Consider the following 16,588-nt stretch of genomic DNA (forward strand, 5'->3'; position numbering starts at 1 on the left):
TATAACAGCTTTTGTATATTTGTAATAAATAGCAAGGCAATTGTGGTAGATTCATACATGAACAAAGTAACAACATCTGCACAATGCTGAACAACATCCTTCACAAAGCTATAAGATGTACCTATGCCAACAAAAACTGCTTTTATTTTAAATCCTTGTTCTGAATCTGATGAGTGTTGACATAAATACAGGTTACATCCAGACTTGCTTGGTTTTCTATTACATAGCAACCCATAACTTCACATTAGGGGCTATATCTTTGATAATATAATTCGGCTCACAAGATTTATTTATGTACATACAGATAGTTTTAACAAAACCATTTTCAGCAGTAACAAGCTTTTAAAAGTAGCTGGACCAAGCACTGCCCTAAGAGTCAGTTTGTGACAAAGCACTAAGCATATGCGCCACTAATATCTGTTAAGTTCTACACCTGAATGGGCCACAATTAGCTCGAACGTGTAAATGAAACAGTATTTACTGCTATGACTAGTGATTTACACTTTCTGGGTATAGCACAAAACTTAGTGATAAAAACTGGCTGAGTCCACTCCGAGTTTAGAACCAGCCTCTTTTGAATCCAGCAACTAACTGCTGCGGTCAACTGTGAAGACCCTTCAACCAACAGACCGCCCATAAAATTGGAGGTAGTTAACAAACAGCCTATGATACTCTTACATTACTATTCTCATTGGTGGATGTTTGTTTAGAAAGTTGTTTCGTTCACAGTTTGGGATTGACACGTCGGTATGTTTGAACAGATGAGAACTGAGTGAAGTGATAAATACCACTGAAGAGTTGCATCATTGGCCTTCATGTAGGTTCAACACCCGGCCTGAACATGGATTAATTTGCACCCTCTTTTTTTCGTTCCTCAGTACATATGAATATAGCTAATCAGTTAAATCAGGTGAGCTATTAAATACTAAAATAAGTACTTCAGTACATCAGTCACAGTTATTATATGTCATCAAGTACATCTATCAAGGACATGTACAGAGTGTAGCACCTGCATATGGACCACATGCAGACAAATATGATCGTAATAAGCAACACTATTTTTATATAAAGCTTCCATTCACGTGAGTAGGTTTACAGTTAAATGAATCTATCACTATTAAACCAGATGTTTATTTATAGATTTGTAAGTAATATTGCACAATGTTCACAATCTAAACAATAGTTACCTCTTATACAAGAAGTCGGCAATTTGAAACCTCGTAAATGGTAACAGTAAACCTGCACGTGAAAAGCTCATGCTTGGGCGAGATGTGAAGTTACTGATGAGAGATGAGAGTGGTGTGGGAGGGTGGAAGTGGGGACTGGTAATATGTACAGTGTAAACACAGTGCACATGTAGGCCGAATTATACAGATACATCTTGAAACAAAGCTGTGTAAAACTCTGGCTCTGTCACGTTACTCCGGTACTTCTTCACAATTTCTTGGATCTTCAATTTCCGCCTCACATGTGGTGGTTGATATCTGGAAAAAAATAAGATGTTAACGAAATATCACTGGTTACCAGGGTTACTTAGAGCCTTAAAGATCACAGAAATCTTTTCTTCTCAATATCAATGTTTTGATCCTGATTTAGCCTATCACGGCATGTTTGTTTCACTGATGCTTGCATACTTGTTTGTGTAACTACAGTAAATACAATATAGTACATAACAATTCAAATAAATTTATTTTCCGAAAATAAAAAAAAATACCCCCCCCCCTTCAAAAAAAATAAGTTAACATGGGGGCTCCTAAACTCTAACAATGGGCAGGAGAAGAAATGGACAAATAACTCCACGTGTGCTATATTTTGTAATCTATGAAGGTTCTCATAATTCAAAGAAACAACAAATATCTATAGATGAAGGAAAGGTCTGGATTATGTCCACGGAAGATGAAGGGGAAACTACTTACAGTTCACTCTCAAGTGTTTTTCTCCGGCAGATATTGATGGCTGTCTGCCGGACCAGTGTCCCTAAGCTCCTCCTACTGACCACCATACCACTGACCAGCGGGATGGCCATAGACATCCTGGACAACATGATCAAGACATTTAAACATGTACGTCATTGTCTCGCTTACATTTTCCTGTGAACTAATTATTGTTTGCTCTGTACCACAGTAATTAAGTCCATTATTTTTAAATCTCCCTTTTTTCAGCTACTGTATACTATAAAATATCACATACTGAACTATATAAATCAAATGTACATTTTTAAAAAGTATACACTGTATATTCACAATAAACCTATGTTTTATATACATGTTTATCAATATACATAAGATCAACGACTCTGCAAGAATATGTCAAATGTAGACAGTGCTGGTATGGTGGCGTGAAATCATATTGATGTGCCACGGAGTGCAGTGTCATAAACCCCGATGTGATTTATATGCCTCTTATAGGAGCGGCCTGCAGCTCTGACAAGTGTACGTCAACATTTAACCCACCCGATCAGCCAATGGCAATCAAGAATCACAAATGATATACTGTTAATAGCCACATGTAACTACTGATATTTTATTTGATTGTTGTCCATTAAACAAGAAATCAGATTGCCAGGGTAAACCACCGACCTTTGGGAAGTTAGAGACAAACGTTTTCTGAAACGCAAGTAACAAAGTAGTCTTCAATGAATGTTGGACAGTGCTCCAAAGTTGCAGAAATTTCTGCAAACAACACCTAGCAACTGAAAGTCTAGCACAATAACGTGGTCACACCCCAGATGCTACATTTACTACAGTTTATGGAACACACTCACACATGACAGCACTTACTTTGTTGTGTGGCCTTGTAGCTGAAGTCTGAACAGACCATTCTGTAAAGCGTGTATAAACAAGATGAACAGGTCCTTTTCTCTGTAAGTGACCATACCACCTGAGGTCCCCTGCTGGTCAAGTCCTGTACTCGTCACTCCTACCAGGTCAGCTGAGCAACAACAACAACAATGACAATGACCAGATCAGCTCAGCAGCAACAACAACAAGAATCTTCAGGTCAGGTCAGGTCAGCTCAGCAACAACAGCAGCAAACAAGTAGCTTGCCTTTGGCACCAATTAGGATTCAAATAAAGGCTTGCTTTCTTGGTTTATTTAATTGGAGCTTTATGCCATACTGGTATTCAAGAGTGTTTTATTTATACGATGGTGGCCAGCATAATATGGTATGAGGAAACCGATGAAACCCCCCAGATTAAACTCACGACCATCTGCTTGTTGCTGACAGGACTTCCATCATATGAGAGGAAAGGAATCCAGCATGAGCTAAACAGTGACCACATTTGTGAGCGAAGAAATATGCGGTGATTTCTTAATCGTTACGAGTAACTGTATGGTTTACATACAAATGGTTTGTATATGTAACTACAGTATACTTAAAGAGCTACTTTAATGTCAAGACTTGTATGTCCTAGAAGCAAGGTTAAATGACAAGGATCAAGGTAGTCGGAATTCCTTTCTTAAATTGTAATAAAATGCATCGTATTACAGCCGTTGTGGTGAGTTTTGGGAGAATAATACGGAAACAAAAGTTTTCTGTTGTTTCCAATTATGCCTGATGTGACCTAATGCTAAAACACTTGACATCACCCATCACTGACATATAGCCACAAATGACAATGTACTTGCAAACATGCCTTACATCTTTCCAGCATAACTGCTTTAACTCGATGTCATATCTGTCAGATTCATCGTCACATAAGGAATATCATCACATCACACATCAGGAAAAATTTTGCGGAAACTGTCAAGGATTTGTTTTTGCAGACTCTTCACTTACAGAGGTTAAATATTTTTATTCATCGTAAATTTTTCTAAACCGCGGTCCCAGCTATATTCCATGTGGTATCCTTAATCTCAGTCTAATGTTACAGCCTGGCCTCTCTTGGGACTGATGTGGCACTTCAAATAACACTTTTCCACACAATGAATCTTGCATGTTTACAGTGGAAAAGGCCACCAATTGTTCTGAGAAATGGGCAGTAGTAGTGAGCTTTTTGGCTCTTGTTTCAGACCCTGTGCAAACCTGTATGTACCACAACTCGGTTACTATGGCCGTAATCAGGTCTTAACAAAGCAAGAATAAAATCACTACTCACATGAAGTACATGTGACAATTCAAAGACGGTTTAAGAAAGGAGTATATAGGTTACAGTGGACAGCCTACAGACATAATGGTGGACACAATTTCTCCATGCCTTATCAGTATCCAAAAGTAAGCTACTCTCTTGGTGCCCCTTAATAATTCAAAGCAACTGTAAGTAGGCTACTTCATCAGCTCTACCACTGACAATAGTATATAAACTACAATACTATTACACAGTGTGCTGCAGATCCAATAACTACGGCGACATCTTAGTTAGTATGTGAAATTTGCTGAAAAGCTTGTTGACTAAATTTATCAACCCTCTGTAAATGAGGTTTATAAATCCATCAATCACAGAAAGAGCCAAGTACCTGCTGGGAAGGTCTCGTAGTCTTCAAAGCTCTCCAGCCACACCACAAAGACTTTAGTGTCCGGGCCAGTCAGTTGGCTGAAGTTCCGGCCTGTTTTTCTGAGCCTGACCGAGGCGCTATCGGTCAGCAGGGGTCCAGGTCCCGGAGGCTTGTCCATGTCTAGAGAGAGGAAGCGCGGCTTCATCAGGGTTGCCTCGGGGGCAGGTGTCTTACGGGCTGTCGCTGGGGACTTGTCTGAAAAAAGGATGCAATGCGAGGGTAGGGTGGGATATTAGAAGCAACATGTACTCATGCATATTTGATAAACTTGTGGAAGGTTAACACAACCTGTTAATGGCGACAGCTTTGTCAATGACTGACTGAATGACTCACTGTAATGTTTGAGGGTACTGGAAGCTTTTCACTTAAGTGATATATAGAGCCCATTTTCACCCAACTTTTTCAGTTCAGTTTATAAGTTAAGTCAGTAGTTCCTTGCATAAGTCTGCCATAAAGTGCACCTAGAACAAACTTCAAGTTTAAATTAAAATTCAAGTAGAAAAAAAGTCAACTTTAAAGCCAGAACTTGATTTGAACCTGACCTCAGTGATAACATGTAAAAACAATCACAATATATAACACTAATCTAACAGAAATCCATTAAAATACTTCAGCTTGTTAAAATGAGTAAGGTAAACAGTAGGCTATGCTATTATCTCAACCTTCGGGCTCCTAAAAACCAAACTTTTAAATGTATTGTTTGCCTTGAAATAAATACACTTTTCCGAGATGATTATTGAGAATTCATTTAAATGTGTTTATGTGATTGGTGTTTAATGCCATACATGGGAAATTTTCACTTTAAATATACAAAGACAGTCGTTACTTTCACAGTACTTTCACTAATATTTATACCTATATGATTCATGTGTAAAATGATATACAAGGGCTATATATTTTGGCTATCAAGAAATCAAATGGATTTAGGAGTTATCTTTCCTAACCGATTTAATGACTGATGGAGTGACAGAGAGATATGGTAATAAAAGTTGTGTGTGAAGGAAGGAGTGATTCTACTGGATGATGTCATTATCCAAGGTTTGCTTGCTATGAATCCTAAACATACTCAGGACTCCTCAAGAAATCTGATGGGGTAATTTCTGAGAATGCTGAAATATTTAGAGGCTTTTTTGGACACTTCATGAATAGCCCGTTCTGTTAAAGACAACAAACACTGTATACATGTACAAAAGCAGATATCAATACAACATTTACGACAAGTACATGTATAGCCAATTATTCAAAAGAAATGGACATGCCTCACTCTGTATATTACATGCTGTAAAATGTGCACATGCAGCAGACAAACAGCCAGGCTTTAACAAAGATACACGCATGCATATAACATGCTGCTACATGTAAACAAGCACCTGACACCTTGGCAATCCTACAGCTGACAAAAGGGAAGCTTTACTTCATCTGCTAAACATTTACCTGGTATGATTGTGGCACCTAGGGCCAACAAATCACCATTATCATGTTATCAATAGTGCAGACTGTACACATTATATCTGAGTCTAGAGTTCATACCACTATTTATCCGGTCAGAATTGTGAAACAAGTGTTTGTTAGGATTAACTCCAATTTTCAGTCCCAACTATTACAACAGTTTCTGCAATCAATCACTGCGTCAGTTTGGTCTTTCACAAATTACTTATGTCAGAGAAACCATATATTAATAGTTAGCTTTTAACCTGTTAAATGCTACTGTCAATCTATTACTTACTAAATACAGACTTGCAGTAACCTACAATTTCTTTTTAGAGCAATAATAGGCGAAATCTATTAAATACACTTGTCACAGGAAGCAGTCACGTCACTTGTCCCAACAACCAGCCATGTCACTTTTCCCAAAAAAACAGCCATGTCACTTGTCCTGATGACCAGCCTTGTCACTGGTACCAAAAAACAGCCACGCCACTTGTCCCAAGGAACAGCCACGCCACTTGTCCAAAGGAACAGCCACGTCACTTGTCCTGACAACCTGTCACATCATTTGTTCTAACACAAAGAGAGGACTTAACTACAACAAAGTAAAGTTGAAAATATAACGCTAATACTGATTCATTGTACAAAATAACTTTCCATGAAATTTACAACAAATTTAGCAGCATCAATTCCAATATGAAAAAGTTTCATCTGGTCAAATTATAAGCTGGCATTCTCTACCAGAAACGAGCCTACATTTGTTTGTGGGGGTGCACTAAACTACAGAAGGTAAATCATTCCAAGCATGTGTTAATGATTTGTGTTCATAAAACATACCGCTGATTTAAAGCACATCCTGCCCAAGTTAATGTGAGATTTCACATTTACAACACCTAGGAGTGGCAAACCATATCCAAGCACTAAGCTTGTTTCTTATTGAATGTGTACCGGTATTAATACACTGTAAAAACAGCCTATGTTTAGCCCTAATGTTAGCAAGCTAGCCCTGATAAACTGTCCCCATGACCCGGCCTATGGTTAGGAGTGAGTCTGTCCTTATGGCCACCCCATGCAGATGTACAAAGACAAATCAGGATACCTTTGTGACCCTTTTTACCGCCAGTAAGCCAGCTGACCCTGCCAATATGAGGGGCGCTGCCGCGACGACCAAACCACAGATGTTTTCCTGCAGATTCTAACAGTGGAGCAGAACCGACCAATGACAATGGAGCCGCCTGATCACGTGACCCGGCAGGCCTGATGAAGGTGTTTTTGCTAGCTCGTGGAGGAGGCAAGACTTCCTCGGGTTCAATGAATGGGTCACCTGACACGTGGTCAAGGTTGTCCACACTGCCAAACATGGCTGTACTGGACACCACGAGGGGGCCCTTAATGTCAGTGTCAACGTCATATTTATCAGACAAGCTTGAAACAGACGTGGAAACAGCTAGAGTGAAACAAAGAAAACAACATAAGGTATCTGAAACTCGTCTGATACTTGCATACTAATGCCACTTCAGCACAATGACTGAACAGTATCAAACCAATTTCAGACAAAATGAAAGAAAACAAGGCTTATCAAGGTGCATGAAATAAAGCATACAATGGCACACTAACACAACGACTTTATGTAAGCCTGCAATTTGAATATGCTACAAGCAACGGTCTTTGATACTTGCACAGTAATAAGCAAATTACATCAAACCATATAGCATCAAGGACACTGACAACACCAACAAACACATGATTTACATAGATGCACTTAATGAAATTTCTGGGCTATAAACAAAACCATTTGTACTTGGAAGATATTTCCAGATGTAAGGAAAATGAGCTTACAATTTGCCAATATTGATATAACAAGAACAGCTTTCCACATTCTAAACTATCAATAATAATGTGAGAGAAATATCTAAATGCTGCAGCTCAAGTGATTTCAACAAACACACCAGTAACAGTAGAATCAGTGAGCTACATAATTCAGTGCAGATCCTTGTCAATGTCACACCCAATCAGTTTACTCAAACTATTCTACTGTTACAACAATAACCTGATTATTTCATCTACAAATACAACAAAACCACTTATCACATCCTCTATAAGCTACATGGACATGAATCTATGTGACAGTACTATGGCACACCAGATGGAAGTCAAGGAGAGGTAACTCTGTGTACACCAAACCTTACCTGCATTACACTCTGAGCTGGAGCTCTTCATAAGGTAAGACTCTGGAGAGGGGATGACAAAGGCTACCTCAGTAGAGACATCAGCCCAATACAGCACCTTACTCTGTCCATTGTACACACTACCCCCAGTTCCAGACGGGCATTCGTCATCTGAAACGCCAAATGAAATAGGACAGGTACATGTGGGAATATCAGTAATGATGTAACACTCAATATACCCAATCTTCCTCCCTGGAACTGAAATTTTATCTTTGGTTTCATTTTCCCTGGGATTTTTGAAATGGACATGAATTATAATGACTAAATATAGTGTACTAGATTCACTATATATTTCACTACATATAACCAGTAGCCATTAGTCCACCCTGGCAGTCCTACTCAGAGAGAAAAAGAGAACTTGATAAAGCCTGAAATGGATTAACCTCATCAAAGACTATCTATCACACCAGCTGATGACACGAGCTGTCAGCTAGACTTTGTGAACTCACTGACCCATGTATACAGGTAAACAGGGAAATGAGCATTGCCACGTAGTTCGCAGCTTATACGATAGACCCATATGAGTGAGCGAGTACTGCAGATGGATGACTGTTTATAAACGAGACCCATATGAGTACTCCTGGTGGATAGTTGCTTATCCACCTGACCATATGACTGAGTACTGCAGGTGGATGGTTGCTTATACACCAGACCCATATGAGTGAGTACTGCAGGTGGATGGATGCTTATACACCTGACCCATATGAGTGAGTACTGCAGGTGGATGGATGCTTATACACCAGACCCATATGAGTGAGTACTGCAGGTGGATGGATGCTTATACACCAGACCATATGACTGAGTACTGCAGGTGGATGGATGCTTATACACCTGACCCATATGAGTGAGTACTGCAGGTGGATGGATGCTTATACACCAGACCATATGACTGAGTACTGCAGGTGGATGGTTGCTTATACACCAGACCATATGACTGAGTACTGCAGGTGGATGGTTGCTTATACACCTGACCCATATGAGTGAGTACTGCAGGTGGATGGATGCTTATACACCAGACCATATGACTGAGTACTGCAGGTGGATGGATGCTTATACACCAGACCATATGACTGAGTACTGCAGGTGGATGGTTGCTTATACACCTGACCCATATGAGTGAGTACTGCAGGTGGATGGATGCTTATACACCAGACCCATGAGTGAGTACTGCAGGTGGATGGTTGCTTATACACCAGATCATATGAGTGAATATTGCCAGGTGGATGGCTGCTTATACACTAGACCCACCTCCATGAGTACTGCCAAGTGGATGTCAACTTATACATGAGACCCATCTCTGTGAAAATTGCCAGGTGGATGGCTGCTCATACACCAGATCAACCTCTGTGAATACAGCCTGGTGGATGGCTGTTTATACACCACATCAACCTCTGTGAATATTGCCAGGTGAATGACTGCTTATGTATAATACTCACTTCTGCGAGTACTGCCAGGTGGATGGCAGCTCCTACACTACTCCCACCTCTGTGAATATTGCCAGGTGAATGACTGCTTATGTATAATACTCACCTCTGCGAGTACTGCCAGGTGGATGGCAGCTCCTACACTAGTCCCACCTCTGTGAATATTACCAGGTGGATGGCAGCTCCTACACTACTTCCACCTCTGTGAATATTACCAGGTGGATGGCAGCTCCTACACTACTTCCACCTCCGTGAGTACTGCCAGGTGGATGGCAGCTCCTAAACTTACTCCCACCTCTGTGAATATTACCAGGTGGATGGCAGCTCCTACACTACTCCCACCTCTGTGAATATTGCCAGGCGGATGGCTGCTTATGTATAATACTCACCTCTGCGAGTACTGCCAGGTGTATGGCAGCTCCTACACTACTTCCACCTCTGTGAATATTGCCAGGTGGATGGCAGACTCACCTTCTAAATCTTCCAGCTCAAGTGTTTTCCAGCTGGTGCTGACATGACCTGTCCAGCCTGCATGTTTCTTCACATCCACAGGCCAGCCTAGAGAGTGGACAAACTCAAGGAACTGAGGCTGTACATGGGACTTCCGAGTCTGAAATAAAATCACAGTACAGCTACAATCATTATATGTATTTATCAATTATGTCCATTTTCAAATTTCAGAATTCAGTTAAAAGACATGCAATTTTATGAGTTAAAATTAGTATTCATGAAATCATTGTATTTGCAGTGGTCTTAGCAGCACTGTCTCATAGCTGGAATACCCAATCAAATAATCAATGAATGTTTACCACATTTCTGAGGATTTTCTCTGATGTTGTCTGTCCTGTCTTGACATAGAAGATGTGAACAGTGTCAATGTCCCGTGTGGGCACACCATCCAACGTCTCTAGGTCAGCATACAGCCCAGTGTTCGTTGTGTCCAGCATCACCAAGGCTGGGGGAACACTGCTGTTTGACGGCTCCTGTAACAGCAATGGTGAGTGGTCAAGGACTGATGGTCATGACTTAAGGCTGACTACTCAGCCAGCCAAGGCACTGACAGGTTTACTTCTTAATACATTTACACATCAGTGAATTAGTCAGTGAGGAAATGACTGACAAAAAAAATCTAGATGAAAACTTTCACAGTGTTATAATTTTGACATACATATATTTTCCATGTATATTTTAGATTTATTTTATCTGATTGGTGTTTATACAGAGGCTAACCAGACATTTTTGATCAAAAATCAATGAATGTAAATCAAATTCAAACTGAATATTTTAGACTTTCTCTTTACACATCGCAAAACAGAATATGCAACATTTGGCAAGAAATAAAAAAGGAAACTGACTGACCTTGAGAGCTTCCAGAGACAAGAATCCATAATGGGAGAGGAAGAGGCGGGCTGTCTGGAACTCGTGGCAGATGCTGTCACAGAAATGTCATGAGTGGTAAAGTTAGGTTATACAGCACTCAGCATACAGAAACTAGTACTGACTGCTCAGCACACAGTAATCCCCATACAGAAACTAGTACTGACTGCTCAGCACACAGTAATCCCCATACAGAAACTAGTACTGACTGCTCAGCACACAGTAATCCCCATACAGAAACTAGTACTGACTGCTCAGCACACAGTAATCCGCATACAGAAACTAGTACTGACTGCTCAGCACACAGTAATCCCCATACAGAAACTAGTACTGACTGCTCAGCACACAGTAATCCCCATACAGAAACTAGTACTGACTGCTCAGCACACAGTAATCCGCATACAGAAACTAGTACTGACTGCTCAGCACACAGTAATCCCCATACAGAAACTAGTACTGACTGCTCAGCACACAGTAATCCCCATACAGAAACTAGTACTGACTGCTCAGCACACAGTAATCCCCATACTTTGCTCAGTACTCAACGTACAGTATTGAATATAGTACTCAGCATACAGTATTGAGTATTGTACTTAACACACAACACTGAATACTGTGTTCAGCACACAGCACTGAATACTGTACTCAGCACACAGCACTAAACACTGTGGTCAGCACACATCACTGAATACTGTGTTCAGTACACAGCACTGAATACTGTACTCCGCACACAGCACTGAACACTGTGGTCAGCACACAGCGCTGAATACTGTGGTCAGCACACAGCACTGAATACTGTGGTCAGCACACAGCGCTGAATACTGTGGTCAGCACACACCACTGAACACTGTGTTCAGCACACACCACTGAACACTGTATTCAGCACACACCACTGAACACTGTATTCAGCACACACCACTGAACATTGTGGTCAGCATACAGCACTGAACATTGTGGTCAACACACAGCACTGAACACTGTGTTCAGCACACAACACTGAACACTGAGGTCAGCACACAACACTGAACACTGAGGTCAGCACACAACACTGAACACTGAGGTCAGCACACAACAAGGAACACTGTGGCCAGCACACAGCACTGCTGTACTCAGCACAGTGCTGAATACTGTACTCAGCATACAGGATATGGCACTTTCATCCAACAGTCCTCAGCATACAGCGATGAATACTGAACACAGCATACAGCACTCTACACGCACACGCTACATGTGCATGTGCCCTTACTACTCAGGTGTACTAGTACTCAATGGTCAGAATGTATTTTTGTAACAAGTACAAAATGTGTTTGTTATTGACAAACACCACAGCAGCTCCCTCACAAGTTTACAGCCTTACTGTAAAGATGATAATAAGCTTCCGAAAGTTTTATATAATGATTTACTTGTGAGGACTCACCTGGGGGGTTTACATTCTGTCTGTCGGTTGGGGTAGTGTGTGATTCTCATCTTCTGATGTACCCGGTCTTTGATCTTGTTCTCAAACCTCTCCTGAGCCTGGATGAAGCCTGTCAGCTTGTCCAGCTCTACGGCATCCTTCTCTGTCACCAGGGACTTCATCGTGGGGATGCTCAGGTCTCTGCACGTGACAGCAAGCAAAAAACTGACAATTCTGATCCACACTATCCTCTGTTTATCTATTTCACTTTTCATATTTTAACATTTTTTTTCAGTTTTATAAACTTAGTTAAGTTACCTTTCAAAAGAAATCTTTAGTACACATAGTTCTATCTAATGTACTTACGCCTTTGTAAGTGCTACTTTATCCACAACCTCTGGGAAGTAGCGCTGTTTGATGTTATGATGCACCCCTACATTGTTCATGGGCAGGGGTCGCCCAGGGTCAGATAGGTGGGCTTTGGACGACACCTGAAAAGGATGACACAAACATCTGCCTTTACTCTCTAATTCCTCACCTTATTTGCAAATATAGGGAAGCACCTGGTCTATCTTAATACATCCAGGCAAATATTTTCATGTGGAGAGAGATTTAAAATGTCTGGGAAGGCTACCTTCTATAGATTCACAAAAGGCTTTATTTTACCTCTATATACAAAAGAACGCATTCTGAAAGTAGTAGAATTTTTATCTCGGATCTATTTACAAAGTTTCACAAATTTTAACATCATAATCAAATGCCCACCTCCCAAACAATATGGTCAAGCAATGTGAAACTATCATGTGAAGCATATAATACCCCATGTAGTAGTGTCCAATGCCTACCTTTTTGAGTCGTGGTGAGTGCCTCAGCTGCATGGTCCAGGCATGACGCCCAAATGGGCCTCGTATAAGAGCTGTCACTGTCGGAAGGGGGTCTGAAATACAATAGTTATTATGGACCTCTTTACTGCATCACAATGACCGCTCTGAAAGATGTTTTTGAAACTGAATTCACAACTGCCTTAACTTTTCATTTTCCTGGTCTCGGTAAAGTCATGAGATGAAACACCAACCACCTAATCAAATCAAACCAACCCATGCGGAACTTACCTTCCACATTTCCCAGTGGCTGTTCCAGTAAGCCAATGATGATGGAGTTGTCAAGGACAAAGTAGCGGAACTGCGAGGGCTGGTCCTCAGATGTGCTGCCACGGGCACACTTCAGCAGGGCTTTCTCATCCAGCAGGGAGAAAAGCGACTCAGGCCCACATGGCGGAGGGAACGCGCCCTGGGGGAGAGGAGGTACACTCACACAACACATACATGTCTACACACATAACAATATCTACACACAGTTATGCTTCATAACCATGAATTGTTTCGCCTGGATAATTTTGTCCGTGCTAAAATAGGTTAATGGTTTAAATATATAGTTGAGTTTATATGTAATTAGTCAACTGGAAAAACTAAAATTTTCGTACATGTATGCACCACTTAAAATGCTTCATATAATACACAAAATACCACTCCATACAGCTCATCATTGTCAAATGATATTCATTTTTATGGTATTTTTTCCTGATTATAATTTAAATGCAAAACAAAGCTGTCCAATCAAATAATGCTGCTGTTGTTCTCCTTTTTGTGTGTATATATGTGTGTGTTTTTGGGTTTTTTTTTTTTGCAGAAATAAATCATATTTAACTCAAGGGCTAAATTTAAATTTTATTCACAAGCCAGAACAGTATTTAGTACCTCTGCACAAGCTAAATGGCTGTAGAAATCATGAATAAAATATTTCCAGAATGTTCTGATGAAAGAGTCATGACAGGAGAAGAGAAAAGTCCATGCCATGATCAGCCCTCCCATCTTTCCTCCCTCTCCCTACCCTCCCCACTCCCACCTCAACCACCTGATAACACACACACACTCACCACCTGATCTATGATGCATGTTAACACGGCTTCAGCTGCATCCTTCACTCTCATTGAAGCTGGCATCAACTGCTTATCTCCCTTGAATTTTGGAGGATCACTGGCTCGGTTCTAGCAACAAAAACATTCCATTAATCAGATAATTCATTTGTCCTAAGTCTTATAACAAGTTTGGAATTTAAAAGATAAAATTGCCATAATCCTGCAGTTACATTTTAATAGTAATCAATCATAGTGACGTGTTTTTGAAACAAAAATCAAAGATAAAACAAGACATGGATGTATATCTATATCTGATAAAATATAGAATACTACTTAAATTATAGCAAAAATCCAACTCATTTATTCATCAAACGTTACACCAAACAGTGGCACAAAATTATGAAATCTGTAAACAGTTAGTTTGTAGCTTTAAGAATTTAAGTACATGTAGTCACATGGTTCAAACATTGTTAACAGAGAGAACTTAAACATCCTTCAGTCCTATTATTAATTTCAAGGTCAAACAAGGTTAATGTGAACACAGCAGTCAGTCCAACCTCTGCAAACAATGAAAGGACAGAACAAACATAGACAAAACACAGTGTTTACAAATGTTGACAACAATAGTGAGGAAAAAAGTAACAACAACCTGCAAACAGAGGTTACAACTTGAAAAAGGATTAAATGAATTATCTCATCTTTATTTCCCTCCATAAACAGTCACAGAAAAATGTTAATCCAGTGCTTAAGAGAAATAACTTGTGTGGGAAACTGATTTGGCAATTAGCTTAACATGCATTATGATTAACGGCTGGCTTACATTGTCTCATATGACGCCAAGTCTGACTACTTCTTTATTGCTGGTAATAAACACAAACTTTGCTTCGGAGAAACACAATGTTAACCATCTGATATAAAGATTAACTCTAAGCAGAGAAAGCAATCTGCTTACATATAACAACAACTACATCAAGATCTTCATAATTTTAGAATAAACCGTCCGTGAAGTTTTCCAGTTCCATTATACAGTGTATATGTGATAAAACTGGGTCTCTGGCTTGCAATATACATGTAGTAAAAGTCTTACTAACAGACTATATAATCAAAGACCTTTATGTAGTCTACATAAACTGAACAGCTACTTGTACATGAACAGATGTAAAAACACAATACATTAATCTGACACAAAGCACTATGCTAAACCACTGTATTGTGATAGTGTAATAGTCAACTGAAGTTGAAGAAAATTGTCACACAAAAACTAATGTTTACAATTAATATAACCATAACGGTGTACTACTATGAAACACCATTTTGAGTTCATTACCCATTCAAATGACAGCCACCAGTAAGATCATCATAAAAAAACACCTACTTTGAAAGCTAAATTGAGACTTCTGAAACTATGAAAATTATTCCTTAATTTTTTTTTCAAGATTTTTAATTTCAGCAATATTTTTTTGTCACTATTAAGGTATTTATGTAGCAGAGACATTCACATGTACAGGTACTCCTACAAAACAAATGCCGGTACATGAATATCTGATTTTGTTATCACAGAAATGTTTTATCCCTTTAGCATGCTTGTAAAGACCATGCATGTGCCAACCAACATGGCTAGTACATAAAATCAGGGTTAAATTGAGATGAACTGTTTAGTGCCTATATGACATCAACAATGGCATTTTATAGGGAATCATAGGGAATTATATTTAGTATATATACATATTAACAGATCTTACCTTTTTTGACTGTGCATAAAAAAATCAGTACATAAAGCAAATGAATACTTGGAATTCTTGTCTACATGTAGGTGTTGTAAACTTGAACAGCTTAGCAGATGTAACTATTCTGCTCGTGACTTTAAGAACATACATGTTTTGTGTGTAACATGCTTTAAAATTATCTAGCAATGCAGACTTAATCTTTTACAGAAAAATCATAGTTTAATGTCTATCCATTTTCTATCTCTTACAGCTGTTGAGAAGCTAGGAATGAGAATCAGTGTTTGTCTACAGTGCATGCAATAAATGTCTGCAAATAAATACAATTTGCTCTAAACCTTAAACCATAAATTAAAGAAAGACAAAAAAAAGCTAACCTATTTTGGTTTGGGAAAAGCTGTTTCTTAAATGATAATAATACAGGAGAGTTAAAAACTGAGGATAAACAAAGTTATACTATATGCTAAAAGCTTGGGAGACACTGCGACAATGTGCTGAGCAAGGAAATACACAGACAAGAAGCAAGAGATGTGTCAATTATAATAAGTGCTTCAAACATATAGTTACATGTACCTGGACAAACTTAATCTAACTACC

General features: G+C 39.5%; 1 protein-coding gene across 5 annotated transcripts in view; it reads right to left on the minus strand.

Annotated features, from left to right (window-relative positions):
• The window catches only part of LOC135468962 (ral GTPase-activating protein subunit beta-like), a 37,009-nt gene continuing 20,421 nt past the window's right edge, over positions 1 to 16,588 (minus strand). For all 5 annotated transcript variants that reach the window (XM_064747455.1, XM_064747459.1, XM_064747458.1 and 2 more), the window contains 13 exons: positions 14,286 to 14,396; positions 13,462 to 13,639; positions 13,195 to 13,286; positions 12,716 to 12,840; positions 12,371 to 12,550; positions 10,936 to 11,008; positions 10,386 to 10,559; positions 10,048 to 10,186; positions 8,114 to 8,263; positions 4,458 to 4,691; positions 2,781 to 2,931; positions 1,917 to 2,033; positions 1 to 1,484 (listed from right to left, as the gene is read on the minus strand). In XM_064747455.1, the coding sequence (XP_064603525.1) occupies positions 1,367 to 1,484; positions 1,917 to 2,033; positions 2,781 to 2,931; positions 4,458 to 4,691; positions 8,114 to 8,263; positions 10,048 to 10,186; positions 10,386 to 10,559; positions 10,936 to 11,008; positions 12,371 to 12,550; positions 12,716 to 12,840; positions 13,195 to 13,286; positions 13,462 to 13,639; positions 14,286 to 14,396 (1,842 nt within the window). In that variant the 3' untranslated portion in view covers positions 1 to 1,366. The remainder of the gene's footprint in view (positions 1,485 to 1,916; positions 2,034 to 2,780; positions 2,932 to 4,457; positions 4,692 to 8,113; positions 8,264 to 10,047; positions 10,187 to 10,385; positions 10,560 to 10,935; positions 11,009 to 12,370; positions 12,551 to 12,715; positions 12,841 to 13,194; positions 13,287 to 13,461; positions 13,640 to 14,285; positions 14,397 to 16,588) is intronic.

This window comes from Liolophura sinensis, chromosome 6 (genome assembly GCF_032854445.1).
Source record: "Liolophura sinensis isolate JHLJ2023 chromosome 6, CUHK_Ljap_v2, whole genome shotgun sequence".
Classification (NCBI taxonomy): domain Eukaryota; kingdom Metazoa; phylum Mollusca; class Polyplacophora; order Chitonida; family Chitonidae; genus Liolophura; species Liolophura sinensis.